Below are 27,793 nucleotides of genomic sequence, written 5' to 3' on the forward strand. Positions count from 1 at the left end.
GCATTGTATTCTCTATCATTCATTGACTCAAAACATATATAGATATGTCATGTTTGCTCTATGAATGTGCTCAAATATTTAAAAATAACACTTGGTTTATGCAAATCAGACAATTTGTCATCATTTTCACGAGTTTTCATTCACAAGCATCTGGGAAATAAATCTCATGTTCCCCAGGCAATAAATCCCCGGTTACTATAGTTGCAGGAAGCAGGTTATACATGGATAATCAAAAGCAAACCCAATAGAAACGCTCGGGGATTCTTTGGCTCTTTTCATTGGTGTTTCCCCAGACCTAAACAAACGACACGACACTGCTTTGCAAAGTTCCAAAAACGAACTGGTAAACTGGCAAAAGTAAACAAAAAAACAAAACTACTTCATGAAAGGTCATACATTCATCAAAAACAAATGAAACCTAGCGATATGTTTTTTCTTCTTACAGAGTCATGGAGTGCGTGTATCTGTGTTTCGATACACAGACGTTCGGAGAAACACGAACGTCATGTTCAAGGAAAACGACCCCTGACACACACATTTTGACCCGTGCACAAGACGTTTTATCGATAAACGAAGCACAAATAAGAAACAATAATAAAAGCAAAGAAAATAGCAACAAGATATGCAAACATCTAACAAAGTCGAGCAAGCAGAATGACAGGTCTAATGAAAAACAAAGAGGTACCTCTTCAGAACTTTTGTTTTAGTTTCAGGCCGACAGATTGACAAAATGTTTTAATATCGCTTTATGGGTTAATGACTTCCAGATGCGAGTTGACCCATGAAAGTCACAGTGGGGACAGGTCAAGCAATGAAACCGAATCATGTTCATTGGACATTGTTGAAGCTAGATCTTTGACACTTCACACACTACCAAGCTTTGATGACCGCTAGGCATGACCCATGCAGGTCACAGTAGGGTCAGGTCAAGCAATGAAACCGAATCATGTCCATTGGACGCTGTTGATACAAGATACAAGATGTTTTATTGTCCTCATCAATACAAGGAGCGGGGATATAGCTCAGTTGGTAGCGCGCTGGATTTGTATTCAGTTGGCCGCTGTCAGCGTGAGTTCGATCCCAGGTTCGGCGGAAATTTATTTCAGAGTCAACTTTGTGTGCAGACTCTTTTCGGTGTCCGAACTCCCCCCCGTGTACACTACATTGGGTGTGCACGTTAAAGATCCCACGATTGACAAAAGGGTCTTTCCTGGCAAAATTGCTTAGGCACAGTTAATAATTGTCTACCTATACCCGTGTGACTTGGAATAATAGGCCGTGAAAGGTAAATATGCGCCGAAATGGCTGCAATCTACTGGCCGTATAAAATTTCATCTCACACGGCATCACTGCAGAGCGCCTAGAACTGTACCCACGGAATATGCGCGATATAAGCGTCATTGATTGATTGATTGATTGAAGGACATTTGGCATGTGTGTGGCAAGACATAATACAATGTCACACGCTTTCCTTCTTTGCCACTACTAAAGCAAACGTGTGCAAGATTGTATGTTACACGCTTTGGAGCATGTGCAAGAACGGATTCAAACTCGAAATCGTCCCCCCAAAAACCCCAAAATGCACACACGACTTTTATTTCTCCTGCTGTTATCGTTTCTTCTCTTTACAAATTCTTCAACGCTCAGAATACTGAAAACGGCATCCCAGACGACAGTACTGTTTCCATGTACGCGAATTTAGCTGCCCTTGGAAAGTGGCTCGCTCAGGAGGCCTGTTAGTCTGACACTATAAGGACAGAGTTCAGACATAGATGACAAAGATCCCGGAAAGAACAAACATTTCGCGGATGCAGACACAGAAAGACGTCATGAAGATTGCAATGCTTCAAAAGATACAGACTGTGACGATGACTGTGACGTCATTCACATATACCGAGACGTCATTTATAGTTGTTCGGTCACTTTCGTCAAAAAGTAGATCTCTCCACAATGGCTGCTCCTGTGTTTAGGTTTATCAAGCGTGAGTACGCAAAACGTGTTTGTTCTCTCCTCTGTTGAAGCTGTGAGACATAATCGCCATTACGAGCTAGTCGTGTGACAGAGAGTTTTCTTGCACACTCGACTGCTGCTGTTTCACTCCGGCTAAAGCCGTCGTGAAACATCTACAGTCTCGTGTGCAAGAAAACTCTCTGTCACACGACTAGCTCGTAATAGCGGGTACTGATACATAGACATTTACAAAACACAACTGAAGTTCAATATCAGCACACCCTTACGCAACATACCCACTACTTCAGACACACAGGCTACATGTGCCCCTCGGACGTACGCAACCCACAATTCACCCAGCCATACAGCTCCCCATGCACTTACTCATTCATGCAGCACTCTAGCACCCGCCATGTACAACTCACACACTGGAACCATCACACGGCTATATATTGCATTATAACACCCGCACAAACATTACAACCTCAAACATCGTGATAGATCTACAACTAACAAGCATACATCCACTATCATGCACCGAATACATCATTATACATTACATCATAACATATTGCATTATAACACACGCACAACCATTACAACATCAAACATCGTACTATAATCTACAACTAACAAACAATCATACACTATCAAACACCAAGTACATCATCGTACATTAATTACATCATACCCCCCCACCCCACCCCACCTTACATTCACAATCGACACAGAATACGTCATCATACATATATACATTACATCATAACCCCCATACATTATCACAAATTACATTACATCATACCCCACCCCCCCTATACGTACCACAGTTCACAGCACTCATTGTCCTTCCGCAGTCACAGTTCGCATCACCCATAGTCCTCACAGCACAGTTCACATCACCCATAGTCCTCACAGTCAAATTTCACAGCACTCTAGATCTTTGACACTTCACATACTTCCAAGCTTTGATGACCGCTAGGCATGACCCATGGCCCTGGGTGGTTGACCCTGGTCAAGTGTCAATGTCACAGTGGGGTCGAGTGCGGGTGCACCAGAAGGACATCATCATTTGTTTGAACGTTTATAGAGCTTGAGCATTTACGCGTCTTGTTTTGCGTTGAGACAAGTTTCAGATTTTTTCCATCTTACCAGGAGCCAATAACAGTAGGATGTAAATTGTTCTCTCTGTCTCTTAATCTCCCCATGATTTTGATTTCACCTTCCTCTGTTTCAGACAGACATGGCTGAAAAAGACGACCAGACTTTACCACCAGGAGCAGACGATGTCCTTGACACACTTCCACGTGATGCATCTCCTCCTGCTGGTATACTCTCCCTTTACTCTCTCAACCTCTTTTGTGTTGAAAACCATGAAATGTATCATGTGATATTTAAATAACAATAAGAAACAAACGTTTTTCTGTTTCAACTGGAAATTGTTTGGGTACACTCAATAAAATACGATATTGCTTGTTTAAAGAAACCGGTGATAAAAGGTTTTTTTCATTTACCGATAACTAATTTTACAAATTTACTAGTTTTTAACTGTAATCTTACTCTTCAACATATTCATACAGATCGTATTTGGTGTCTTAAAGACTTCCTTCCAAGCTAGTGAGCTGGCGTAAGTTTAAAGATCCTCCTTTTCCTTCATCAATACATATTGAATGATAAAACATACTACTCATCCAGGCAATTCATGGAGCTTTGTTGTGTTCCAGGGGAGCTGAAAGCCACACAAAAGACAACTGAGACAAAACACACGGACAGGGTGGGTGTTCATCGACCTAACACCTGCGACCCTCCCACTGGTGACGTCACACCAGGGCCAAACACAGGACCAAAGTCTGAAGACGTCACCCTGACGCTGCACGAGGCGTGTCGTCAAGTGGTAAAGGTCAAGGTCGAGACAATCCTGTTCACCAACCATGACGTAGTGAACGAAAACGACGAGCACGGTGAGACCGCTCTGCACATTGCCGCTGCTCAGGGTGACCTTGACATTGTCGCGACGTTGGTGTCTGCAGGTGCTGACTTGGAGTCACAAAGCGGTCTGACGAGAACAAAGCTTCATCAAGCTGGGACAGGTGTGACAAGCTTTGTTTTTGGTCCCACTGGCGGAGCTGCAGTGAGTGAGAAGCAGACACCTCTCCACATGGCCACCAAACACGGGCATCAGAACGTTGCTCAGTATCTAATAGAACAAGGAGCGCAGGTCAACGCCCGGGATAGCCAAGGAACAGCGCCTCTGCATTTAGCCAGCTCGAACAACTGCTTTGAAATTGCTAGAATTCTTTTGCGACATGAGAGTGTGGTTGATATTCGAAACAACAACGGAGAAACTCCACTCCACGCTGCTGCTGAGCATGGCCACACAGACATGGTGAAGCTTCTTCTTGATCACGGGGCAGAGAAGGACTGCTCGGCACGAGATGGAGCAACACCACTGTTCAGGGCTGCCCAAAACGGCCACACAGCCATCGTGAAGCTTCTTCTTCAGCATGGAGCCAACACTGAAATCCCGTGGCGTGAAAATTCCTTGTCCAGGACACCGCTCTTTGCCGCGTCTGCATCCGGACACACAGACATCGTGAGACATCTGCTTGATCACGGTGCAGAGATAAATTTCACACGAGAAGATGGCGTGACTCCACTACATATCGCTGCCCAAAATGGACATACTGAGATCGTCCGCCTTCTCCTTGAGTACGGTGCGGAGAAAGATTTGATGACGAGTGGAGAGACAGCACTATATATCGCTGCCCTAAATGGACACACAGACATCGTCCGCCTTCTTCTTGAGTACGGTGCGGAGAAAGACTTACCAATGAAAACAGGAGCAACACCACTATATATCGCTGCCCAACAGGGACACACAGAGATCGTCCGCCTTCTTCTTGAGTACGGTGCGGAGAAAGACTTACCAATGAAAACAGGAGCAACACCACTATATATCGCTGCCCAACAGGGACACACAGAGATCGTCCGCCTTCTTCTTGAGTACGGTGCGGAGAAAGACTTACCAATGAAAACAGGAGCGACACCGCTATTTATCGCTGCCCAAAAGGGACACACAGAGATCGTCCGCCTTCTTCTGGAGTACGGTGCTAAGAAAGATTTACCAATCAAAACAGGAGAGACACCACTATATATCGCTGCCCTAAAGGGACACACAGAGATCGTCTGCCTTCTCCTTAAGGGCGGTGCTGAGAAAGACTTGATGACGAGTGGAGAGACAGCACTATATATCGCTGCCCTAAATGGACACACAGACATCGTCAAACTCTTCATTGAGTACGGTGCAGAAAAAGACTTACCGACTGAAGAAGGAGTAACGCCACTATTTATCGCTGCCCACAGAGATCGTCCGCCTTCTTCTTGAGTACGGGGCAGGGAAAGACTTGACGACTATCAAAGGAGTAACGCCACTACATATCGCTGCCCAAAATGGACATACTGAGATCGTCCGCCTTCTCCTTGAGTACGGTGCGGAGAAAGACTTAACGACTAATGGAGGAGCAACACCACTATTTATCGCTGCCCAACAGGGACACACGGAGATCGTCTGCTTTCTTCTTGAGCACGGTGCAAAGAAAGACTTAACGACTAAAGGAGGAGCAACACCGCTATTTATCGCTGCCCAACAGGGACACACGGAGATCGTCTGCTTTCTTCTTGAGCACGGTGCAAAGAAAGACTTAACGACTAAAGGAGGAGCAACACCACTGCATATCGCTGCCGAAAAAGGACACACGGAGATCGTGCGCTGTCTCCTTAAGGGCGGTTCAGAGAAAGACTTGATGACGAGTGGAGATACAGCACTATATATGGCTGCCCAAAATGGACACACAGAGATCGTCCGCTTTTTCATTGAGAGTGGTGCAAAGAAAGACTTAACGACTAAAGGAGGAGCGACACCGCTATTTATCGCTGCCCAAAAGGGACACACAGAGATCGCCCGCCTTCTTCTTGAGTACGGTGCTAAGAAAGATTTACCAATCAAAACAGGAGAGACACCACTATATATCACTGTCCTAAAGGAACACACAGAGATCGTCCGCCTTCTTCTTGAGTACGGGGCAGGGAAAGACTTGACGACTATCAAAGGAGTAACGCCACTATTTATCGCTACCCGAAAGGGACACACAGAGATCGTCCGCCTTCTTCTTGAGTACGGTGCGGAGAAAGACTTACCAATCAAAACAGGAGCGACACCACTACATATCGCTGCCCTAAAGGGACACACAGAGATCGTCTGCCTTCTCCTTAAGGGCGGTGCTGAGAAAGACTTACCAATCAAAACAGGAGCGACACCACTACATATCGCTGCCCAACAGGGACACACAGAGATCGTCCGCCTTCTTCTTGAGCACGGTGCAAAGAAAGACTTAACGACTAAAGAAGGAGCAACACCACTGTATATCGCTGCCGAAAAAGGACATACGGAGATAGTCCGCTTTATCCTTGAGTACGGTGCAGAGAAAGACTTGATGGGGAAAATTAGAGAAACACCACTTTTTATTGCTGCCCGAAATGGACACACAGAGATCGTCCGCCTTCTCCTGGAGTACGGTGCAGAGAAAGACTCGATGAAGAAAAGTGGAGTAACACCACTATATATTGCTGCCCAAGAGGGACACACAGAGATCGTCCGCCTTCTCCAGGAGTGCGGTGCAGAGAAAGACTTACCGACTGAAGAAGGAGGAACACCACTATATATCGCTGCCCAAAAGGGACACACAGAGATCGTCCGCCTTCTGCTGGAGCACGGTGCAGAGAAAGACTCGATGAAGAAAAGTGGAGCAACACCACTATATATCGCTGCCCAAGAGGGACACACAGAGATCGCCCGCCTTCTGCTGGAGCACGGTGCAGAGAAAGACTCGATGAAGAAAAGTGGAGCAACACCACTATTTATCGCTGCCCTAGAGGGACACACAGAGATCGTCCGCCTTCTTCTTGAGCACGGTGCAAAGAAAGACTTAACAACTAACATAGGAGCGACACCACTACATATCGCTGCCCAAAATGGACACACGGAGATCGTCTGCTTTCTTCTTGAGCACGGTGCAAAGAAAGACTTACCAATCAAATTAGGAGCGACACCACTATATATCGCTGCTGAACAGGGACACACAGACATCGTCCGCCTTCTTCTTGAGTACGGTGCAGAGAAAAACTGTGTCCGGGAAGTATCAACACCCTTACCTCTGGCTGCACTCCTGTTTATCTTCTGTCGCCGAGTAGAGGTGGACACCAAACGACCAAAAGGATGGACACCGCTTCACGCGGCTGCCGGTCGTGGACACACTGATGTGGTCAGGGTCCTGTTAGAGCACGAGGCCGACGTGAACCGTCAGAATGGTCTGCTTCAAACACCGCTCTGCTGTTCCGCGTGCGAAGGACACGTTGACCTGGCAAAGCTACTAATTTTCCATGGGGCCGATGTCAACATTCAGGACGTGTGGGGTAATACACCTATGGACAGGGCTAGAAAGGGAGGACACACCGACCTCTTCTGCCTTCTGAAGCAAGTAGCAAACCAAAGCAGGTGGGAAAAAGGGGAAAAGTAAAAAGTGAACAGTTGCAGATTTGTTTTTGCCTTTGTAACGTTCGGCGCCTCACAGTGTTACGTGGAGCATTGTCACATCCACAAGTGAGGTGGAATTGTTTTAACCAAGCTTCCAAATGATGTCAGTGCTCAGAATCGGGAGGATATTTGCCTAATTCAACATGTATAATAAATGACAGAGTGGATTGTCTCACCTGGAGAATCACTTTCAGGAACTGTAACCACAACGTTTTGCCAGGTCTGTTAAATATAACTCCATTCCTAAGCATTCACAGTGGGAATTTGTTGATGAAATTAGTTCGTAAACTTCTAAGAAGTTAATGAACATAAAAAAAAATATAAAAAAAACTCAGCGCAACAAGCATTGAGGGTGTTGAGTTGTGGTATGCGACCAAGTGGAGGGATGGTCTGATGCCGTGTAAAGGACTGGCCAGATCTGAGACGGTGATCTGAACTGTTTTCCCGAGAAGGAGTACGTGTGCCTTTAACAAAACGTGCAAACGCTTAATCAGCTCCCCTTTGCTGTGGTAGGGTCCATGGAACCAACGTGACCGTGACAGACGCCAGTAAGCAATATTAAACCACAACGACGGGCGCAGTGGTCAAGTGGATAATACATCTGCTTCCTAATCGGAAGGTCCTGAGTTCAAATCCCGGCCTTGGCCGCCTGGTGGGTTTATGGTGGAGATATTTCCGATCTCTCAGGTCAACTTGTGTGCAGACCTGCTAGTGACTTATCCCCCTTCGTGTGTACACGCAAGCACACGACCAAGTGCGAACGGATCCTGTAATCCATGTCAGAGTTACGTGGGTTACAGAAACACGAAAATACCCAGCATGCTTCCCCCGAAAGCGGCGTATGGCTACCTGAATGGCGGGGTAAAAACGGTCATACACGTAAAAACCCACTCGTGCAAAAGCATGAGTGAACGTTGGAGTTTAAGCCCATGAACGAAGATGAAGAAAAAAACACAACTGACGTACTACATTCGGTCATTACAGACTCCTTTGGCATCTTGAGCAAAAACTTGTGCCGCTCACCAATACCCAGACAGCTACAGGTGTAATGCGTTCAGCTTTTCCCCGGCATTCCGATTTCTAAATCGGCCTCGTTGATCTTGTATAAACTCCACATTGAAAACCCCGTCCCTTCCATAATACTGATGATCAAGCTTAGGTGAAAGTTTTTGAAGAAATCGAATTTTGGGAAGAAATCGATTGAATTTCACCTCCAATTTTCTTCACTTGTAAGAAACTGACATGCTTTTTTTCCTTAGTCTACTGCTTTAATTTAACCAGGAAACAACATATCAGTCTCGAGTATATCTATATATATATCTATGCCGGTACGTGTGGGTATATATATATATATATCGAATCAGAAAGCTGAATGCCGGGCGAAAGCTGAACGCGTTACCGGTGTAGCATAAAGCAATGAGGATCACCTCGCCTATCTCACACAACACGTTGTGACAAATGGATTGTACATAATTCAGCATTGGATGGTTTAAACAAATGTGTACAGATTGGCTTGCCATACTTGAAGTATCACGACTTGACAGCGTGACCTATTTTTGTAAGGCGTATCTCCATTGGCTGCTGTGGCCAATGGGAGAAAAAGAGGTTAGCTTTGTGGTATGTGAAAGAGTAGAGCGTGCTTGACAGTCGAGGAGGACAGACGTGTTTGACTGATGTCTCCGCGTTAGGCTATGACGCTGCTCACCGAACACTGAGGTCGAACACCGTAAGACTAGTGTTGCGGACGAACCATGAGTGGTTCTATGCTGTAAAGATACAGGTATTTATTGAATTGTATTTTGCTCAGTAATATTGACTGGTGAAATGACTGTGAGAGTCACGTTGTAAATTGGGTTGGAGAAGCGTGAGCCGCTGTGTCAGCCATTTTGAAAAGGAAAGTCGTATGTTCTTTTGGAAATGAAGTTACTTGTAAATGAGCTGGTGTAAATAATATATCCGCATAAGTTAGTGGACGGATAGTTGAACAGTATTGAGAAAGAATAGCAGTATTATTTCGTAGAAAAGTTTAGCTAAGAATTGAGACTTATGGTAGCCTAAACTTTTTACGCAGCACCCCGGTCGGAGTGAGGGATGGTACCACTCGACAGCGGGAGAGAGAGAGACGGGCATCCCCTCCCTAGCGCTACGAATCGGTGATTGAGAGCGCAGGGTTGTAACAGCGCTGGAGTACTGGGACTGGTGGAGCCGCACCCCATAGCCACCACGAGCGGTATTGCGTGGGTGGTATGGATCCCGGGTATGTACCCGTTTAAGTTTGTGGAGTCACTGTACGTGTGAACTGCCACCGAAGAAACATAATCATAAAATTGTGGAGTCACTGAATGTGTGAACTGCCACCGAAGAACCATAATCGTCGAGAAGATTGTGTAAGACGTAGACGTCGTAAATTAAGTATTACGTGACAAGTGATGTGCGTAAAATGACACTGTGGTAAACAGGAACCCTAAACGTTAGAAGAATTGTGTGGAACGAGAACTTCATCTAACGTGAGACAGTTAGTCTCCGACGTGTGTTAAGATATTATTCTTCTTATATATGAATGAACGTGATTTGTAGAATGCATGAGAAATAACATGTTTGTATTATTGTTTTGATGTTGCATTACAGGTACGAGGGCAAAGGGCATTGAGAGTGTTTAGTCTTTGTGCTTTGTTTGAGTGTTGTGTGCGAGTAACAGTTAGATAGTAAACAGAGTAGAGCACGCATATTTTCTATACACACAGACACTTACCTGAAAATTCATCCGTAACACACGTGTCGTTCATAACTTTTGTTTTCAAGAAAAAGAAGAACGCCATGGCTGTCTTCTCCAACGTGTCCAAGGATGTCGTTACTGTCTGATAGGAGGGACTTCTAGATCTCCTCAAACACTTCCAGGCAGGATACGCGGACATGATAGGGGGGACTTCTAGATCTCCTCAAACACTTCCAGGCAGGATACGCGGACATGATAGGTGGGACTTCTAGATCTCTTCAAACACTTCCAGGCAGGATACGCGGACATGATAGGGGGGACTTCTAGATCTCCTCAAACACTTCCAGGCAGGATACGCGGACATGTTTCTTGAGTTTTGAGGTATATCCTCTTCAACTATTAACAGCAAGAGTGAGAGTATACTGAACAATAATTGTGTGTTATTATTTTGTTTGGAGGAGAGAAGGTGTACACAATTAAACCAAGACTGCCTGTTCACTGTTCTCCCTCTCAACACCAAAGATATAAATAAAGGTCTCGATCCCTCAACCTCCGTTGACCTTGAAAACACGGCTGCCATGGCAATGTAGCTCACAATCGAAGCTACAGAAGCTAAAGCAATACGAAGACTATCAATGATGTACAGACTGACAGGAACCAAATGTCGAAATGAGGCACATACTTCAGTGTGTGTGTGTGTGTGTGTGTGTGTGTGTGTGTGTTTGTTGGTGTGTGTGTGTGGGTGTATGTGTGTGTGGGTGTATGTGTGTGTGTGCGTACGTGTGGGTACGTGTGTGTATGTGTGGGTACGTGTGTGTGTGTGTGTGTGTGTGCGTGTCTGTGTGGGTGTATGTGTGTGTGTGCGCGTGCGTGCGTGCCGGTACGTGTGGGTACGTGTGTGTGTGTGTGTGTGTGTGCGCGCGCGAGTGTGAGGCCATTGTTTTACAGCACGCTCAAGACGGTTATGCTTCGTCATCGAAAACATAACGGGGTAAAATTCATGTTGATACCTGATTTATTATTTGATATTTTACTTTGACATAATTGATTTTGTCTAATGTACATGGGTTGCTTATTTGCATATGTATATTGTTTTTCCCAGTATGGTAACGTGCTTGGAAATATAAACTGTACATGTAGTAGAATTTATGTCATATGAACACAGAATGATGCATGGCTTGTTGTTTACATTTAGTTAAGTTTTGACTAAATGTTTTAACATAGACGGGGATTCGAGACGAGGGTCATCGTGTACGTGTGTGTGACAGTGTGTGTGTGTGTGTGTGTGTGTGTGTGTGTGTGTGTGTGTGTGTGTGTTACAAATGTGTGTGTGTGTGTGTGTGTGTGTATGTGCGTGTAGAGCGATTCAGAAAAAAACCACTACTGGACCAATTTTCATGAAAGTTCTCATGAGAGTTCCTGGGTATGATATCCCCGGATGTTTTTTTCGATAAAGTCATATCCGGCTTTTTATGAAAGTTGGGGCCGCACTGTCACGCCCTCATTTTTCAATCAAATTGATTGCAAGGTTTGGTCCAGCAATCTTCGACGAAGTCCGAACTATGGAATTGAATTTCAGCTCCGCAGCTTAAAAAATAATTAATTAGTTTGCTCATTTAAGTTGTCATTGAAATCGAATTTTCACTAACAGATTCAAAAATGATTGCATCGTATTTTGCAATTTCTCCTAATTTCAAAAACATCCATATGTCATGCTTACTATAAAAATGTTCTCAGAATTACGGAAAACTTCCAGCACCTCAACTGTTCTGGACTTCGCGCCTCAAAGCCAGGCTTGCAGAACCACATGAGTTCAACGACAAGCTTCAGAATGCAAAAAGCCTTCTTCGAACCCGAAAGACAACCACCACCGATTTGTTCATACCTACGCCATTTAGTGAATTGCTATTGATTGTTATTTAATGTGTTAGTTATTACAGGCATGAAAACTGAAAAAAAAAAAATACTGAAAACAAAATTCGAAGGCGCGTAGCGGCAAGTTTCGCAGGCGCATACCGCCAAGTTTCGCAGGCGCGAAGCACCAAGACTTCCTGGGGGGTCCGGGGGCATGCCCCCCCGGAAATTTTTTTTCAAGGGTGCAATTTGGTGCAATCTGGGGCTATCTGAGCCTTAAAATTGGATTCAAACATGGCCCCAAAACTATTTTACTATAACTATGACTAGGAAAAAGAAAAAAAAAAAAAAAAAAAAAAAAGGAAAAATACGGAAAAGAAAAAAAAATACGGTTTATTTTTTTCAAAAATACGGAAAATACGGAAAATACGGAGAATTTTCATGCCTGTTATTACCATTGTTCCTTCACGGGCGATGACTGATTGTAAAAAAGTAGCAATTGCTTATACATATCATTTCCCTCGTAAATAAAACATCTTATGGTATCTTATCTCTCTCCAGGAGTGTAACTGTGAGGTGTGTGTGTGTGTGTGTGTGTGTGTGTGTGTGTGTGTGTGTGTGTGTGTGTGTGTGTGTGTGTGTGTGTGTGTGTTTGTGTGAGGGAGTAAGGCTCTCAGTGTATACATGTATACATGTGTATGTGAGGCTGGACCTGGGTTAAATGTACAGCTTGCAAAACATCTGATGCTGTTTCTGAAGAACAACCGACCCACCACCCACACCACCCAAAACTTGTTTTACAAACCATTGCAATCAGTCCACCTCTATTCTCCATCTGACCAAAATGAACCATCACACAAACACATTCACACACACACACACACACACACAAACACACACACACACACACACCCACACACACACACACACACACCCACACACATCAGAACAAGGAAAAGAAATGCACATTCTCAATAAATGTATGCACATATTCATCATAATGGTTTACATTTCAACTCCAACGAAATCACAGAAAACAGTCCATTTATTACATAGTGCAAAAACTAAAATCAATCACAAGTAAATTTCATACCATCACAATACCTTTAAATGACAAGACAAACCAAATTAGCATTCATACACTTTACAAGAAATCACAATATCAGTTATCAATACTGTGGAACCCCTCTTTCTTTCTTTCTTTATTTGGTGTTTAATGTCGTTTTCAACCACGAAGGTTATATCGCGACGGGGAAAGGGGGAGAGATGGGATAGAGCCACTTGTCAATTGTTTCTTGTTCACAAAAGCACTAATCAAAAATTTGCTCCAGGGGCTTGCAACGTAGTACAATATATTACCTTACTGGGAGAATGCAAGTTCCCAGTACAAAGGACTTAACATTTCTTACATACTGCTTGACTAAATTCTTTACAAAAATTGACTATATGTATTCTATACAAGAAACACTTAACAAGGGTAAAAAGAGAAACAGAATCCGTTAGTCGCCTCTTACGACATGCTGGGGAGCATCGGGTAAATTCTTCCCCCTAACCCGCGGGGCCTGGTGAGATCAACAATGTTAAAGCACAAAATATCTTTACTCACAGCCCATTCATTACCTCTACCTTTGTGTGGATTGTGAAAGAGTGAATACCCTTGCTTTTAGTTTTGTTTGTTTGTTTGTTTGCTTAACGCCCAGCCGACCATGAAGGGCCATATCAGGGCGGTGCTGCTTTGACATATAACGTGCGCCACACACAAGACAGAAGTCGCAGCGCAGGCTTCATGTCTCACCCAGTCACATTATTCTGACACCGGACCAACCAGTCCTAGCACTAGTCCCATAATGCCAGATGCCAGGCGGAGCAGCCACTAGATTGCCAATTTTAAAGTCTTAGGTATGACCCGGCCGCTTGCTTTTAGTGAGTCAAACTTTTCCATATGACATTATAGGCCAGTCACCACTGTTGCCTGTAAAAGACCGCAGGATTCAGAATCAAAAAACAAGAAAGGTAGGTTGTTGGAACATTTGTTATTGACAAAACAATACATTCGCTTTATATATTTTTATATTTATATTAAAAAAAAACCTCACTTGTGGCTTCGTGGCAGGCGGAAGAAAAAATCAGCCCTGAGATAAGTTTTCGTTATTGTTTGTCTGTGCACTTAAAAGACCGTTGGGTCGATATATTTGTGAATGTATTGTTTTGTCAATAACAAACGTTCCAACAACCTACCTTTCTTGTTTTTTAATTTTAAACTCAAAAGAAATCTAAAAATGTCAAGCTTGAAGTTGTTATGTATGACCAGGTGACTCAGGCTTTTCAAATTATGCCAATAAACGCATTACTCCTCATTGGGATACAAAGTACACGAATAAGTTATTCACTTATTGCAAGGTGTCTGTATACATATCACATGAGTAAAACCAGGAACCGGAAATAAGTTTTTTTGGTGTGTTTTTTACGCCTTACCACAATTTACTTGCAAACAAGAAAGTCTTTAAAGTTGAAAACCAGCATATCCATCCAATTACTTATGCATTGCTCATTATGCTTGGACAAATATTAATATTAGGGCTGTATAATAATTGAAAGTGCTTTTGTTACATGATACTTTTCCAGATGAGGTATGATCGACCATGATTGGCTATTATGGCTTTTTATCTTTACACAAAAATGTACAATACCATACAAAAGGTCAACAAAAAAAGAAGGTAAAGATGTTCCCATCACCATTTCTTGGTCGTAGGGGAGCAAGATACTGAGATCTCAACTACTACCAGGACAGCTTTATGAGGGCGATGCCTCGGGTACAGTCCTCTCCCTAGCTGCCTTTGCCTTCCCGTACCCATTTCCAGGTGTGTGGACTGGAGAGCACTTGGAAAAATCGGGTGATTGTATTCCGGTGGGGATCGAACGCATGACCTCCAGCATCAGGGGCAAGCGCTCTAACCACTGTGGAACTCTGGCTGTCATTGTACGGTATGGTAAAGTACCCTGGGCACAAAAAAGGGCCTCCAAAGAAATTCATGGCTGTTAAAAACAAAACAAGTAAAATATTGTTTAATTTAAATTTTTACTGACAGTTTTGCCGTCTCAAAGTGAATTACACCATTAAAAAAACAACACCATTTTGAGTGAAAGAGTGGTAAAGGTCATGTGACTTTAAAACCAAATAAATTAATAATGCTGAAATCCTATCAACCTGTTTCTGAGCAGAAGAAAATCACTTCTTCAAGTTATCATGTTTTCTGACTTACACGCTGCTGTTAAATATTTGGGCCATACTCGTAAAAAAATATCCTGTGTATTATAAAATGTTTGTGCCCACTTTAAGTTTAATACATATTTTTAAGTACATGCATTTTCTATTTTCTATGCAAATTTATCGTGTCATCTCAACACTATGCTGTTTTCTTTTGCTTTTTGCAAATAGCTGAGAGGTACATTAACATAAAGTGTTCTAAGGGCTTACTCTTTTCACCAAAAAACATTGTCACTCATCATCACTGTTTAAATGAGGGTTCATACTTTCCTCCCTTTCATTAGATGTGTCATCACTCTTGTTATCACCATGCTTCTTTTTCTTATGCTTTGACAAACCACTGGGCTGTATGAAGGTGGCCCCACAGTCTGAGCACGTAAAACTCCGGTCCTTTCCATGAGTGTATTTGTGCGCCTTCAGGTTATTTGCGCGGGAAAATTTCACATGGCAAACATCACACTCGAACTGCTTGATCCCACTGTGGATGTGGGAATGCGTAGTAAGCTGACCAGAGCTGGCGAACGCGGACCCGCATTCACCGCACACGTACGGTCTTTCTCCGCTGTGTATCCTCATGTGTCTCGTCACGCTTCCAGACTCCTTGAAGCACTTGCCGCACAGTTTGCACGCATAGGGTTTCTCGTTTGTGTGTGTTCTCATGTGTTTGGTCAGCGTTCCCGACTCGGCGAAGCAGCGCTGGCAGACGTCACACTGATACGGCTTCACCCCGGTGTGTCTGCGAAGGTGTCTCTGCAGGTCTCCTGCCTGTTTGAACTGATGCTGGCAGAAATGGCATCTGAAGGTTTTGGCGTCAGAATGCGACAGCATGTGGCGAGAGAGGTTACTGGAACGGCAAAACCTCTTGTCGCACAGCTTGCACTCGTGATTCTTGACGCCCATGTGGGACCGCATGTGTGAGTTGAGGTTGGAACCTCGCGTGAAGGTGGCACCACACTGAGTGCAGGCATAGGGTCTCTCGCCAGTGTGTGTGCGAAGATGCTGGATGAGACGGGACGACTTGGGAAACTCCTTCCAGCAATAGCCGCACATCAGCGGCTGGGCTAGGCTGCGTCTCCCATCTTTTTTCACCTGTACAATTCACAAATAAAATGAGCGAGAATCGAAACACTGCTAACTTCCAAAATCAAAAATCAAAATCTCTTTAGTGTTAGTTTATGGAATGTTTGATTACAGAAAAACATTTTGTCTAAATTAAACGTTCCATTACCTAACCTGTCTTTTTCTTTCTTTAAATTCATGGAATGTGTGACTGCAGGGGAAGTGATGCAAATAACTATGAATAAAAACTAACTCACTGGATGACATAGATAAACACACACACTGACGGAGTTGACAAGGACCGTTTTTGATATAGATCTGTGTCTTCTTTGGCACACGAAAAAGAAGAAAGAACAGACTGAGAAAAAAGAAAATGAAATGACAATGTTAGTTGTTACCCACCAACCCGCCCAATGTTTTGGGCCTTAAGCGAAGACAGACATTTTTGTTTTGCCAAACTCCCATCCGCGCCTTTAAAAAAAAAAGTTTTATACACAGTAACAGTAACAGTCTAACACACACACAGTCACACGCTCTCTCCCAAGTAAGACAGAGAGACATATAAGACACAAGCACTGAGACATGAACAAGTTAACAAATATAGCTCAGAACCTATAGTACTATTGGTAGTATTACTAATACTAAGCAGGAAACCATACATCTTTGCGATTTTTCAAAGCTGTGACGTCGCTGTTGTGTACGTAAACGATCTTTTCATTGGCCTACCGGTTGCCAAAAGCAGCCTTGACCTATGAACTTAAGGTACACCAAATTTCATTGGATGTATTTGAATAGTCTTGTTGGGCGACCCATCTAAAAATAGGCAAATTATACACAGTTTGCAGACCGTTCCAACACCCCGCGGCGCGAGCTGACAATTTTCCTGCACAGCGCGCGCCGCTATCGCTGTCGCTGTGCGATGAGCCGTTTTCAAGCACAAATATCTCCGCTTTGGAATGATGTACATACCACAAAATCCACACACAGTAAGAAACAACACCATTGAAGAAAATCTTGTAATTTGGTTGTTTTATTACAAATAACAACAGAGTAAGAGGCGAATAAAAGTAGCAAAAATATGATGCGGCTACAGTCGCTTTGAGCTCGCAGCGGTGGGCCTCCCTAACATCTTTCCATGTAAACATACATTTATTCCAATTATTAATCATTGTCAGAGATTTATATATTATTTGCACTTCTGGAGAATATCTCGGTGAATTGGGTGCTTGTGTTGTAACTAAGACACACTGATATATTATTATCAAAATGTAAAGTGACACACATAGGGTTATACTTAAAGTCACTTTAAGTTTAATGAAGATCAAGACCTGCACAGACACTGCATGAAGCTTTCAAACTCACAGTCACACACTTTTTGCTTGGGCCAAAAAAAAAAATAGGTGTGGTTACGGTAACATAGCCAAAAAAAAATAGGGTAGGAAGGTAGGCAATCACTTTTCTTTTTAAAACTTTTTTTCTAATGTGTACAAATTAAACCTACTTGACAGGGAAATAAGTGTGCGACTCGGGCGCTTTCGCTTTCATTGCGTTTTTTGCACTCGTTTTCTTGTGTGTGTGGTTTTTGTTTTGGTGACAAATGTAATAAAAAGTTATAGGGTCGGCCCCTAAAAATAGGGTAGGTCGGGTTACCGTAACCACACCTACTTTTTTTTTAGGCCTTGCATGCAAACAGATGAATAAAGAAAGAACAACATCAATTGCACCTTTTGAGGGTTGGAGTTCTGGAACTGTACTTGCAAGTGAAGTAAATCTTCATCCAAGCCACCTGGAGCCTGCACGTCTGCACTTTGCAAAAGGGCTTTAGCTGCCAGTGATGACACACGGTTTTCAAAGCATTCATCCATTTCGATTATGCCACATTCAGGCTCTGCCTTAATCTGAGCCAGTGTACTTGCAAAGTCTGTCTCAACATCCCCACTCTCGGATCCACATTTGTCCGAATCATAGTCATCCCTGTACAAGGCTGGGACCACAGCCGCGCGTTTTTTCGGGCAACTTTTCTTTCTGGAAGGTTGGGACGAGCTGAATACCTCTAGTTCGCATTTCTCTTGAGATTTTGTTACAGCAATCTCAGTGCCTGGCTGACTTTCGAATACGACAGCACTCCCTGCGTCTGTATCGCTATCATACACTCCAGGCGCTGTCACCTGGTTGAAAAATGTTTCTGCTGTTGCTACGGCCGCTCGACGGCCATCGCTGTCCACTGTCCAGCCGCTCGAGATCAGCATCTGATCTGCAATAGTTTCCATTTTAACACGTCCGTAGGCATACATCCAACATCACGAAACTCGTAACTGATTCTTGAAAGGCTTCAGAGAAGTCAAATTCATGTCTCTTGATAGTTTTTCCTTCGATTTGGCTTCCATTGCGGAAGTTCATTAACGAAGTCATGTTAGTTTACAAAGCATCTCAATCGTATATTATTTTTGAGTGTACTGCAGGTATGTACACATTTTTTAATGAAAGTAGGTCTCAATTGATAGCTTAACTATATTTATATGCAGTGAATACTGCCTAGCTAGCCTTGATCATTATTTACAAATTTATACGAAACTAAAAAGAAAGCTCGAACTTGTCGGCAGTAGACTTGATCGTCCGGACTCTTTACTTCTGCAAATCGTTGGTAGTTTGGCTTTCAGTAGCTGGTACGTGTAATATGCATTGTTCTGAAAGAAGCTATGGTTTTGCAAAAGGTCAGATTGTCAGACTCCAAAGTTGTTCCTAAAGTGTAACCGTGGTTTGATTTTACGCAGCAAAGTTTACTGTTTGTTGTTGTTTAATAAAGGAGTCTGCCTTCAAGAGCGAAAGTAGGCCTGCCCAAGTCGTCAAGTTCTGTTCTTCTTTCAGACAAACACACGTACGTACAATTAAACAGATAAACAGGAACACACACACAAACACATGTACACATACACACACACACACACACACACACACACAAACACACACACGCGCACACACACACAAACACATGTACACACACACACACACACACACACACACACACACACACACACACACACACACACACACTTACTTCCCACCTAATTTTTCCCACTGTTTTATCATCTGCCTGTATTGGTAGTTTTGTACCATGCCTCCACTTTACCTGATGTTTACATTATTCCCCAACTTCTGGTGATGCAGGCAGGTTGGCTGAATGCTTCGGTCTGTCGCTCAGGTGGCAAAGAGTCGTCTCTCTTGCCTCTTCAAGCAAGTCAGCACCCCTACCATAGGGCAGTATCAACGGAAAATGTCAAGTTCTTCGACAGTACGTTATCTCGGGTAATTGTTCCTTTCCCTTGCAACATGTGCATGCCTATGTGTGAAAGTAAGGTGTGTCACTGTCAGGTTGCTTTTAGCTTGTAAGTTATGAAGAAGGCCAGGATATTGTTGTAGCATGTGTGTGTGTGAAAGTGTTTGATTCCTTGTGCCAAAGGAATAGAACAATCTTGACGTGAGACATGTGTATGTAGGAACTGATTGAGTATTTTCGCTTGGCTTACTTCAGCTTTTTCTGCCTTACGCAGTCCTGTCTGGACAATGATGAAAATGAATTCACAAAGAAATTGTACTTTTTGACTCCTTGCAAAAAGTCAATGATACTTTGTTATTTTTTTAAATGGATAATGCCTGGAGCATAACTTTAGGCCCTATGGCAGCTCTGTTCACCTGGATGTGAGAAGTCCAGATCATTTTAGCTTACATTAGGATTCACATTGCATTTCATTCAAGCAATTGTATTATTATAATTGTACACAAACGTTCAGTAACATTATCATATACATACAACAACTACTACTCAAAAGACACGATGAGAAAATGTTTTTAATAACCTGTTCTTCGGCGATAACTTAGATTTGTTGTTGTTAGCCTATTGGCCTTTAAAATGTTTTTGTTATTGTATTATATTTGTAAGGAGTGAATGGGTGTATGCATGTAGTATATCAACACCAGGACAATTACCATTATGGCTGGAATGCTGTATGGCGGAATAAATTCTTGTTCTTCTTACCTCGGTCATTCTGCCATAAGTACAGATGGTTGATTCAATGATACCACCTAGACACGCATACGCTTGTGTATTTCATCAAAAACCGTGAGGGCGTAAATCTCGAATTATCATATTACCCATATCTTGTCCTTAAGAGGCAAAATATGTAGGCGATAGGACATTAAAATTCTCTTTTTTTTCTTTTTTTTTTACTCACAGACAAGAGGAGGCTCAGAAGATTGACAAAGAGCTGTTCTCTGACTGTGCCTTCACTGTGGACAAATACCAATTGCTGTATGGCGGAATAAATTCTAGTTCTTCTTACCTTACAGACAAGAGGAAGCGCAGAAGATTGACGAAGAGCTGTTCTCTGACTATGCCTTCAGTGTGGACCAGCTGATGGAGCTGGCTGGGTACAGCTGTGCTGTCGCCATTGCTGAGGTGAGTCTTGTTCGTCCTCAACTTAATTTATAACAGTAACAGGGAATCCGGGCCCCCCTCTTAAGATTCCCCATTTTAAGACTCCCTCCTTTTTAGGATTTTGTTTTCCTAGACTTTCTGTTCATAACCCCTGTATAATAACCCCCATTTTAAAACTCCCTCCTTTTTAGGATTTTGTTTTCCTAGACTTTCTGTTCATAACCCCTGTATAATAACCCCCATTTTAAAACTCCCTCCTTTTTAGGATTTTGTTTTCCTAGACTTTCTGTTCATAACCTCTGTAAAATAACCCCCATTTTAAGACTCCCTCCTTTTTAGGATTTTGTTTTTCTCAGACTTTTGAAGGTCTTAAAAAGGGGGATTCCACTGTATCCCATTTTTTGGGAAATTCGGGCTGCTAAGCTTCTTCCCAGTGGAAAGAGTCATATATGCTTAACCAAAGTGTGTCATCCTGAACTCAGGTAAAATGAAATTCGTAATCGTCTTGTGTCGTCTTTGTATCGGTGAGTACAGTAATCCTTTGTTTTTTAACTGAGTTACTTCCCTTCGGGTCTCATTTATCCCTGACAGGATGCCTTTGTTTTTTTCTTCTCTGGAGAGGAAATCGGTTTTTTACATATATTTAGAGCTTTTCGTAATGTGTTATTGATATAAGCAGATTCGCGACCGTCGATAATGATTTTTCATGGTGTTGTGTAATTTTTAGATGACAAAGGAATTGATATAAGACTGTGAGTTTCAAGCGAGCTATCTTTCGTGGGTGTATTTACTGTGCAAACAACTCTAAATATGGCAAAAGTGTCACGTGATAATCAACTTTGGCTACGAAGCAGACGACACTTTTTTCCGTAACCAGTTGGGAGTGATGCAACAATATCACGGTCCTCTTCCCACAGCAGACTCAACATTTCGACTTGTTTTAACCTCAGAACGATCTCTTTATCATAACTGTGAAGAACAGAACGGAGATCACTGTCGAAGTCGGCCAATCTGCAATCACTTTCGTCTCAGTTCGTCTATTCTCAGAAACACTAGCGAAAAACATGGGAGATAACTCTGTATTCTTATTTTTATAGATTCTGCGCAGTAATTATGCATCCGGTCAGAGAGATATGCCGGCGATACGGCATGGACCGATGATGATCAGAATGCAAAGTGTGTCAGTTTTGTTTGTTCGTTTATGGGCTGAAACTCCCACGGCTTTTACGTGTATGACCGTTTTTACCCCTCCATTTAGGCAGCCATACGCCGCTTTCGGAGGAAGCATGCTGGGTATTTTCATGTTTCTATAACCCACCGAACTCTGACATGGATTACAGGATCTTTTTCGTGCGCACTTGGTCTTGTGCTTGCGTGTACACACGGGGGGGGGGGGGGGGGGGTGTTCGGACACCGAGGAGAGTCTGCACTCAAAGTCGACTCAGAGAAATAAATCTCTCGCCAAACGTGGGGACGAACTAACGCTGACAGCGGCCAACTGGATACAAATCCAGCGCACTACCGACTGAGCTACATCCCCGCCCTAAAGTGTGTCGGTGTTTAGGTGATACAGTGGAACCCCCCTTTGAAGACACCTCTGAAAATCTGACAAAATCAGGTCTTTAAAAAAGAAGGAGCAGGTCTTTAAACAGGGGTAAATTAACAGAGGTTATGAATAAAAAAATCTAAGAAAACAAGATCTTAAAAGGGTAGGAAGTCTTAAATTGCGGGGTCTTAAATGGGGGGTTCCACTGTACAGTGTATGACCCCCTTTCTGTCTAAAATATACTCATCGCAGTTAACGATTAGTTGCAGCAATGCCAGATCGCTTAATGTCCCGAGTGGCAGCCGACAACCAGTGTTTTGCCTGAGGTCACGTGAGTTTGCTTGAGGTCGAGGTCACAGCAGTTTTGGAAACTGACATGCTGCAACGATCGTGGCTCCGATGTGCAGATTTCCGAAAGAAAAAAACATCGTATTGATTGGACACTGCATAGCAGAAACATCAAAGTCAGTTATTCGCTGCGATCGCGGCTTTATCTGTTCGAGCATGTGTTTCCCGTTTGACCATTTGTGACCCTCCACCACGAAATGAGTCGCATGTCACCTCGCGCGGTTCTGCGCTAGGTTTAATATAAGTCCGAGGAGTGTCTGGTAACAGTGTGAGGGTCACCTTAGTCACAGGCTTATAACTCAAACAGTTTTCGCTCTTTTCTGAAACGGATTTCACCACTGGATAGAGCACTAAAAAAACTGTTTAGGAAAATGTAAAAAAATGAAAATCATGCAAAGGTGACATGTGACTCATTCCGTGGTGGAGGGTCACATTTGTTTCCTGTGAAGGTTGTTTGTACAAGGTTTTGTTAGTGGGGCGCAACTCCCTTCCGCTTGCAAATCCTGATAGAGTTATTTCAGAAAAATCGTCTTTTAGGGGGTCTTTAAAAGGGGAATCCCAATTTAGATGTTTTAAAAAAAATAGAGAATGCTTCATGTCCTACAGGCTAAATATTTCACCTCTTAAAGGACAAGATATGGGTTATATGCATCGCCATGGTTATATGATAATTCGAGTTTTACGCCCTCACGGCTTTTGATGAGATATCAATCAATCAATCAATATGAGGCTTATATCGCGCGTATTCCATGGGTACAATTCTAAGCGCAGGGATTTTGTTAAAAATTTTTTTTAATGCAATTTATATCGCGCACATACTCAAGGCGCAGGGATTTTATTTATGCCGTGTGAGATGGAATTATTTTTACACAATACATCACGCATTCACATCGGCCAGCAGATCGCAGCCATTTCGGCGCATATTCTACTTTTCGCGGCCTATTATTCCAAGTCACACGGTATCTGCACTCCTGGCAGAATGACCGAGGTCACCCCCCCCCCCCCCCCCCACTGTGGTAACACGGGGGTGGGACATGGCTACCATCTCAGGGTCTGCACATAAAGTTGACCTATGTCCGCCCCAGCCCGGAGTCGAATCTGCGACCTTAGGCAGGCATGGGAATTGTCCGCCGAAAGGCAAATTTCCGCCGAATTTTGTTTTGTTCCACCGAAAAAGCAAAAGTGTCCGCCGAAAAAATAAATGGGGGATGGGAGGCAAGAACGATTCTAAAAACTTAATTTAATGGCAAACTCGGAGCTCAGATGACACCAAGTTGCACCACTTGGGTTCTTTGGAGAGAAAAAAATTCCGGTGGGGCATGCCCCCGGACCCCCCTAGTAAGGCTAGGTGCTTCGCGCCGTCGACTTTGCTATTACTTAAATATTTTCAACCTTTTTGACTTTTTTAAATTCCCATGCCACCTTAGGATCAGAAGTCCAGTGCTCTACCAACTGAGCTATCCTGAGGCCCCCTTGATGTTTTTGTGGTGTTGTTGCAGTGCTATCCTCCTGAGACGCTGACAAAGAACAAGGGAGCAGTGCTGGTTTGCTGCGGCCCTGGGAACAACGGGGGTGACGGATTGGTGTGCGCCCGCCATCTCAAGCTCTTTGTGAGTCTCATCAGCTTGTAAATTAAAAAAAAAAAAAAAAATTCTCATTTATTTGGTTTTTTTGTGGGTTTTTTTCAGGTTGCCAAGCACATCATTGTGGGGCTTTTTAATGAATAACATTTACATTTATTTGTATGTGTTTATCAGGGTGATCAAAAGTCTCTTGTTCATTCCAATACTTACACATTAACATGCTTCCATTTGAAACTTCGAGGTCTTCATCGGGGATTGACGCCCGACCAAAGGTAATTGAATCCCGACGGAGCGAAGCGACGGAGGGCTTCAATTAGACTTTGGGAGGGCGTCAATCCACGATCAAGACCGAGAAGTTTCAAATGGAAGCGTGTTAATGTTATTGTAATTCAATCTGACGACGATCTCTTTCCTGCTTTCATGCGATGGTAAACAGACAGAATTGGTTCTGTTCTGTTCACACACTACTTTCAGTCCACCTACCTGCAAGGGTCAAGTCCCAAGAAATATGTCTCTGTATTCCTATCGTATCACTCTGCTCCTGTTTTGTTTTCTTTCACACACATTTTCCCTTCTTTTTTGACGGGTTTCTGGACAGCAAACTCTAAAACAAATTCTTTTCATCACAAAAGCGATCTTTGGAATTGCCTGACGTAGTCCGGAAGAATTCATGCATCAACTTACGTCACGTATTCGACGTCATCACTTCGCATACCTTATAGTCTCGGTATTTCGTTGGCCTTCATATTTCCTACTTGTAAAATGACCCTCAAAGCTAACCGAGACTAGTTGAGGCTGTATCAATGCGCCTCGCCAGCAGAGTTGGGGCATTCTGACCAATCACAGGATCTGTTTCATTAAAACGCAAACTTGATTGAATTACAATTGTTGTACAATTCTATGTTGTGAAATATGTATCCACCACAAATTAATAAAGTTTTCTGTGTCTTGATGTCTATAACCTCTCTGCTGGCTGGTTCTGCATCACTCTCATTTTCTCTGTCTTCTTTTCTTTATTTGGTGTTTAACGTCGTTTTCAACCACGAAGGTTATATCGCGACTGGGAAAGGGGGGGGGGGGGGGGGGGGGGGGGGGGAGATGGGATAGAGCCACTTGTTTCTTGTTCACAAAAGCACTTAATCAAAAATGTGCTCCAGGGGTTTGCAACGTAGTACAATGTATTACCTTACTGGGAGAATGCAAGTTTCCAGTACAAAGGATTTAACATTTCTTACATACTGCTTGACTAAAAATCTTTACAAACATGGACTATATTCTATACAAGAAACACTTAACAAGGGTAAAAAGAGAAACAGAATCCGTTAGTCGCCTCTTACGACATGCTGGGGAGCATCGGGTAAATTCTTCCCCCTTTCTCTTCCCCCTCTCTCTTGCTGCAGTCATGTTTTCAATATTTAGAGCTCTTATGTCCCTTTGTTTCTTAGATTTTTTTATTTATCAGGCATGAAAAGAAATGTTGGGTTTCTAAATCGGGGGTCTTGAAAGGGGCCGGGGTCTGTTCTACTTTTTCTCTGGGGATAAAGTGAATTTTTTCCCAGCAAAGGGAGGCAATGGCGGTTCCTGGGGATTCGAACTACACCTGTTACACTTCAAGTTTACAAGAAATCGATAACATCACTACAATGTCATATTTCTGCAGAATAAAAAATAAAAGATAAAAATGAAAACAAATCCTGTTGTTTTTCATTGTTTAGAAAGCTTTCAAAGACTTTCATATGTCATTTGACTGAAAATTTTCAAACTTTTTTCCCATTGTTTTTCCTGATATGATGGTTTGTGTTGCAGGGGTTCACACCTTCCATATTCTACCCCAAGCAGCCGCCAAAACAGCTGTTCCAGAATCTGACAACGCAATGCAAGAAGATGAATATGGCCTTTGTGGAGTCATTGCCCGAAGACAAGGCTGGGTTAACAAACGCTTACGACCTGATCGTAGACGCGCTGTTTGGCTTCAGCTTTAAAGGGCCGCCCCGGCCGCAGTTTGCTGACATTCTGGACAAGCTGAAGAAAGTGGAGAAGGACATTCCTATCTGCAGCATTGACGTACCTTCAGGTGAGGGGGCCTGGGGGTAGAGGGTGGAGGGAGAAGAGAGGGGGATGGGGGAGGGGAGGGGGGGGATGTTTGAGAATGCGTAAAGCCATTGTGCGTAAAGCCATTGTGCGTAAAGCCATTGTGTGTAAAGCCATTGTGTGTAAAGCCATTGTGTGTAAAGCCATTGTGTGTAAAGCCATTGTGTGTAGAGCCATTGTGCGTAAAGCCATTGTGTGTAAAGCCATTGTGTGTAAAGCCATTGTGCGTAAAGCCATTGTGTGTAAAGCCATTGTGCGTAAAGCCATTGTGTGTAAAGCCATTGTGTGTAAAGCCATTGTGCGTAAAGCCATTATGCGTAAAGCCATTGTGCGTAAAGCCATTGTGTGGTTGCTAAATGCTTTGTTGGGCTCTGGGTTCTTTTTCTTTTTCTTCCTTCATGGGCAGAAACTCCCACGTTCACTCGTGTTTTTGCACGAGTGGATTTGTAAGTGTAAGACCGTTTTTACCCCACCATTCAGGAAGCTATACGCCACTTTGGGGGGGAAGCGTGCTGGGTATTTTTGTGTTACTATAACCCACCTAACTCTGACATGGATTACAGGATCTTTTCCATGCACACTAAATTGGTCTTGTGCTTGCGTGTACACACAAAGGGGGATAAGGCACCAGCAGGTCTGCACATTAGTTGACCTGGGAGATCGAAAAAAATCTCCACCCTTAACCCACCAGGCGGCCGCGGTCGGGATTTGAACTCACGACCTTCCAATTAGGAGGCCGATGTCTTATCCACTAAGCCACTGCGCCCGTCACTCTGGGTTCCTTTGTTGCTTTCTTGCATTCATGTTTTTTGGATTTATTTTTATTTTGAAGCCAATAGTTCATTTAAAAGCTTTCACAAATGTTTCAATTTCCCCAGGCTGGGATGTGGAGAAGGGATGCGAGGACGGCCTACAGCCAGAGCTACTCATCTCCCTGACGGCACCCAAGAAATGTGCGTCCCTGTTTCGCGGTAAACATCACATCCTGGGCGGCCGCTTCGTGCCGCAAAGCTTGGAGGAAAAATACAATCTTTCTCTGCCGACTTACCCGGCTACCGAACCCATCGTGAGACTGCAGTGAGATTTGGTTTGGGATGTTGTTGTCTTTAGTGGTGAAAGATTGAGTGCCTTGGAGAGTTTGGAGAAAATATACAAACTTTGTCTGCCGACTTACCCAGCTACAGATTCACCTATCGTGAGACTCGTGCAGTGAGATTTAGATTGGGATGTGGTTGTCTTTTGTAATGAGGATTGAGTGCCTTTGAGAGCTTGGAGGAAAAATGCCATCTTTCTCTACCAGCTTAGTCCCAACCCATCGCAGTGAGATTTAGATTGGGATGTGTAGCTGGAACT

At 43.4% G+C, this 27,793-nt stretch overlaps 3 protein-coding genes and 2 long non-coding RNA genes across 8 annotated transcripts in view; 3 read left to right on the forward strand and 2 right to left on the reverse strand.

Moving 5' to 3' along the window:
• Nucleotides 1–5,381, forward strand: part of LOC138950735 (ankyrin-1-like) — an 11,873-nt gene extending 6,492 nt beyond the window's left edge. Inside the window, exons 2-3 of the mRNA XM_070322463.1 lie at nt 3,185–3,275; nt 3,672–5,381. Of these exons, the coding sequence (XP_070178564.1) occupies nt 3,191–3,275; nt 3,672–5,332 (1,746 nt within the window). The 5' untranslated portion in view covers nt 3,185–3,190 and the 3' untranslated portion in view covers nt 5,333–5,381. The remainder of the gene's footprint in view (nt 1–3,184; nt 3,276–3,671) is intronic.
• Nucleotides 1–27,793, forward strand: part of LOC138950740 (uncharacterized) — a 238,231-nt gene that overhangs the window by 61,879 nt on the left and 148,559 nt on the right. The gene's annotated exons all lie outside the window — the stretch shown is intronic.
• On the reverse strand, nt 13,141–18,820 carry LOC138950713 (zinc finger protein 391-like). The gene is made up of 2 exons (XM_070322432.1): nt 18,162–18,820; nt 13,141–16,467 (listed from the first exon to the last, which is right to left on the reverse strand). Exons 1-2 carry the CDS (start codon nt 18,729–18,731, stop codon nt 15,610–15,612), a joined length of 1,428 nt encoding a protein of 475 aa, XP_070178533.1. The 5' UTR covers nt 18,732–18,820; the 3' UTR covers nt 13,141–15,609.
• On the forward strand, nt 19,007–27,746 carry LOC138950714 (NAD(P)H-hydrate epimerase-like). Of its 4 annotated transcripts, none has more exons than XM_070322433.1 (6): nt 19,007–19,103; nt 19,606–19,743; nt 20,785–20,893; nt 24,266–24,376; nt 26,156–26,423; nt 27,319–27,746. In XM_070322433.1, exons 2-6 carry the CDS (start codon nt 19,619–19,621, stop codon nt 27,519–27,521), a joined length of 816 nt encoding a protein of 271 aa, XP_070178534.1. In that variant the 5' UTR covers nt 19,007–19,103; nt 19,606–19,618; the 3' UTR covers nt 27,522–27,746. The 4 variants fall into 4 exon arrangements, with proteins under 4 accessions (XP_070178534.1, XP_070178537.1, XP_070178535.1 ...); XM_070322436.1 differs by having other exon boundaries at nt 19,606–19,729; XM_070322434.1 differs by having other exon boundaries at nt 19,056–19,077.
• LOC138949810 (uncharacterized) lies at nt 24,429–25,169 on the reverse strand. The gene is made up of 2 exons (XR_011450463.1): nt 25,117–25,169; nt 24,429–24,985 (listed from the first exon to the last, which is right to left on the reverse strand). It is a non-coding gene; the product is annotated as an uncharacterized lncRNA (long non-coding RNA).

The sequence above is a fragment of the Littorina saxatilis genome, linkage group LG16, assembly GCF_037325665.1.
Source record: "Littorina saxatilis isolate snail1 linkage group LG16, US_GU_Lsax_2.0, whole genome shotgun sequence".
NCBI classification, from domain to species: domain Eukaryota; kingdom Metazoa; phylum Mollusca; class Gastropoda; order Littorinimorpha; family Littorinidae; genus Littorina; species Littorina saxatilis.

What these genes read in the sequence shown, in the direction of transcription:
- LOC138950713 (XM_070322432.1), bottom strand. Translation starts at nt 18,731, where the DNA reads ATGTATGCCTACGGACGTGTTAAAATGGAAACTATTGCAGATCAGATG. An exon ending in AGAACTCCAACCCTCAAAAG is followed by an intron (nt 16,468 to 18,161) that starts GTGCAATTGATG and finishes TGAATTGTACAG; the next exon opens with GTGAAAAAAGATGGGAGACG.
- LOC138950714 (XM_070322433.1), top strand. Translation starts at nt 19,619, where the DNA reads ATGCTTCGGTCTGTCGCTCAGGTGGCAAAGAGTCGTCTCTCTTGCCTC. An exon ending in CCCGCCATCTCAAGCTCTTT is followed by an intron (nt 24,377 to 26,155) that starts GTGAGTCTCATC and finishes TTTGTGTTGCAG; the next exon opens with GGGTTCACACCTTCCATATT. An exon ending in CAGCATTGACGTACCTTCAG is followed by an intron (nt 26,424 to 27,318) that starts GTGAGGGGGCCT and finishes CAATTTCCCCAG; the next exon opens with GCTGGGATGTGGAGAAGGGA.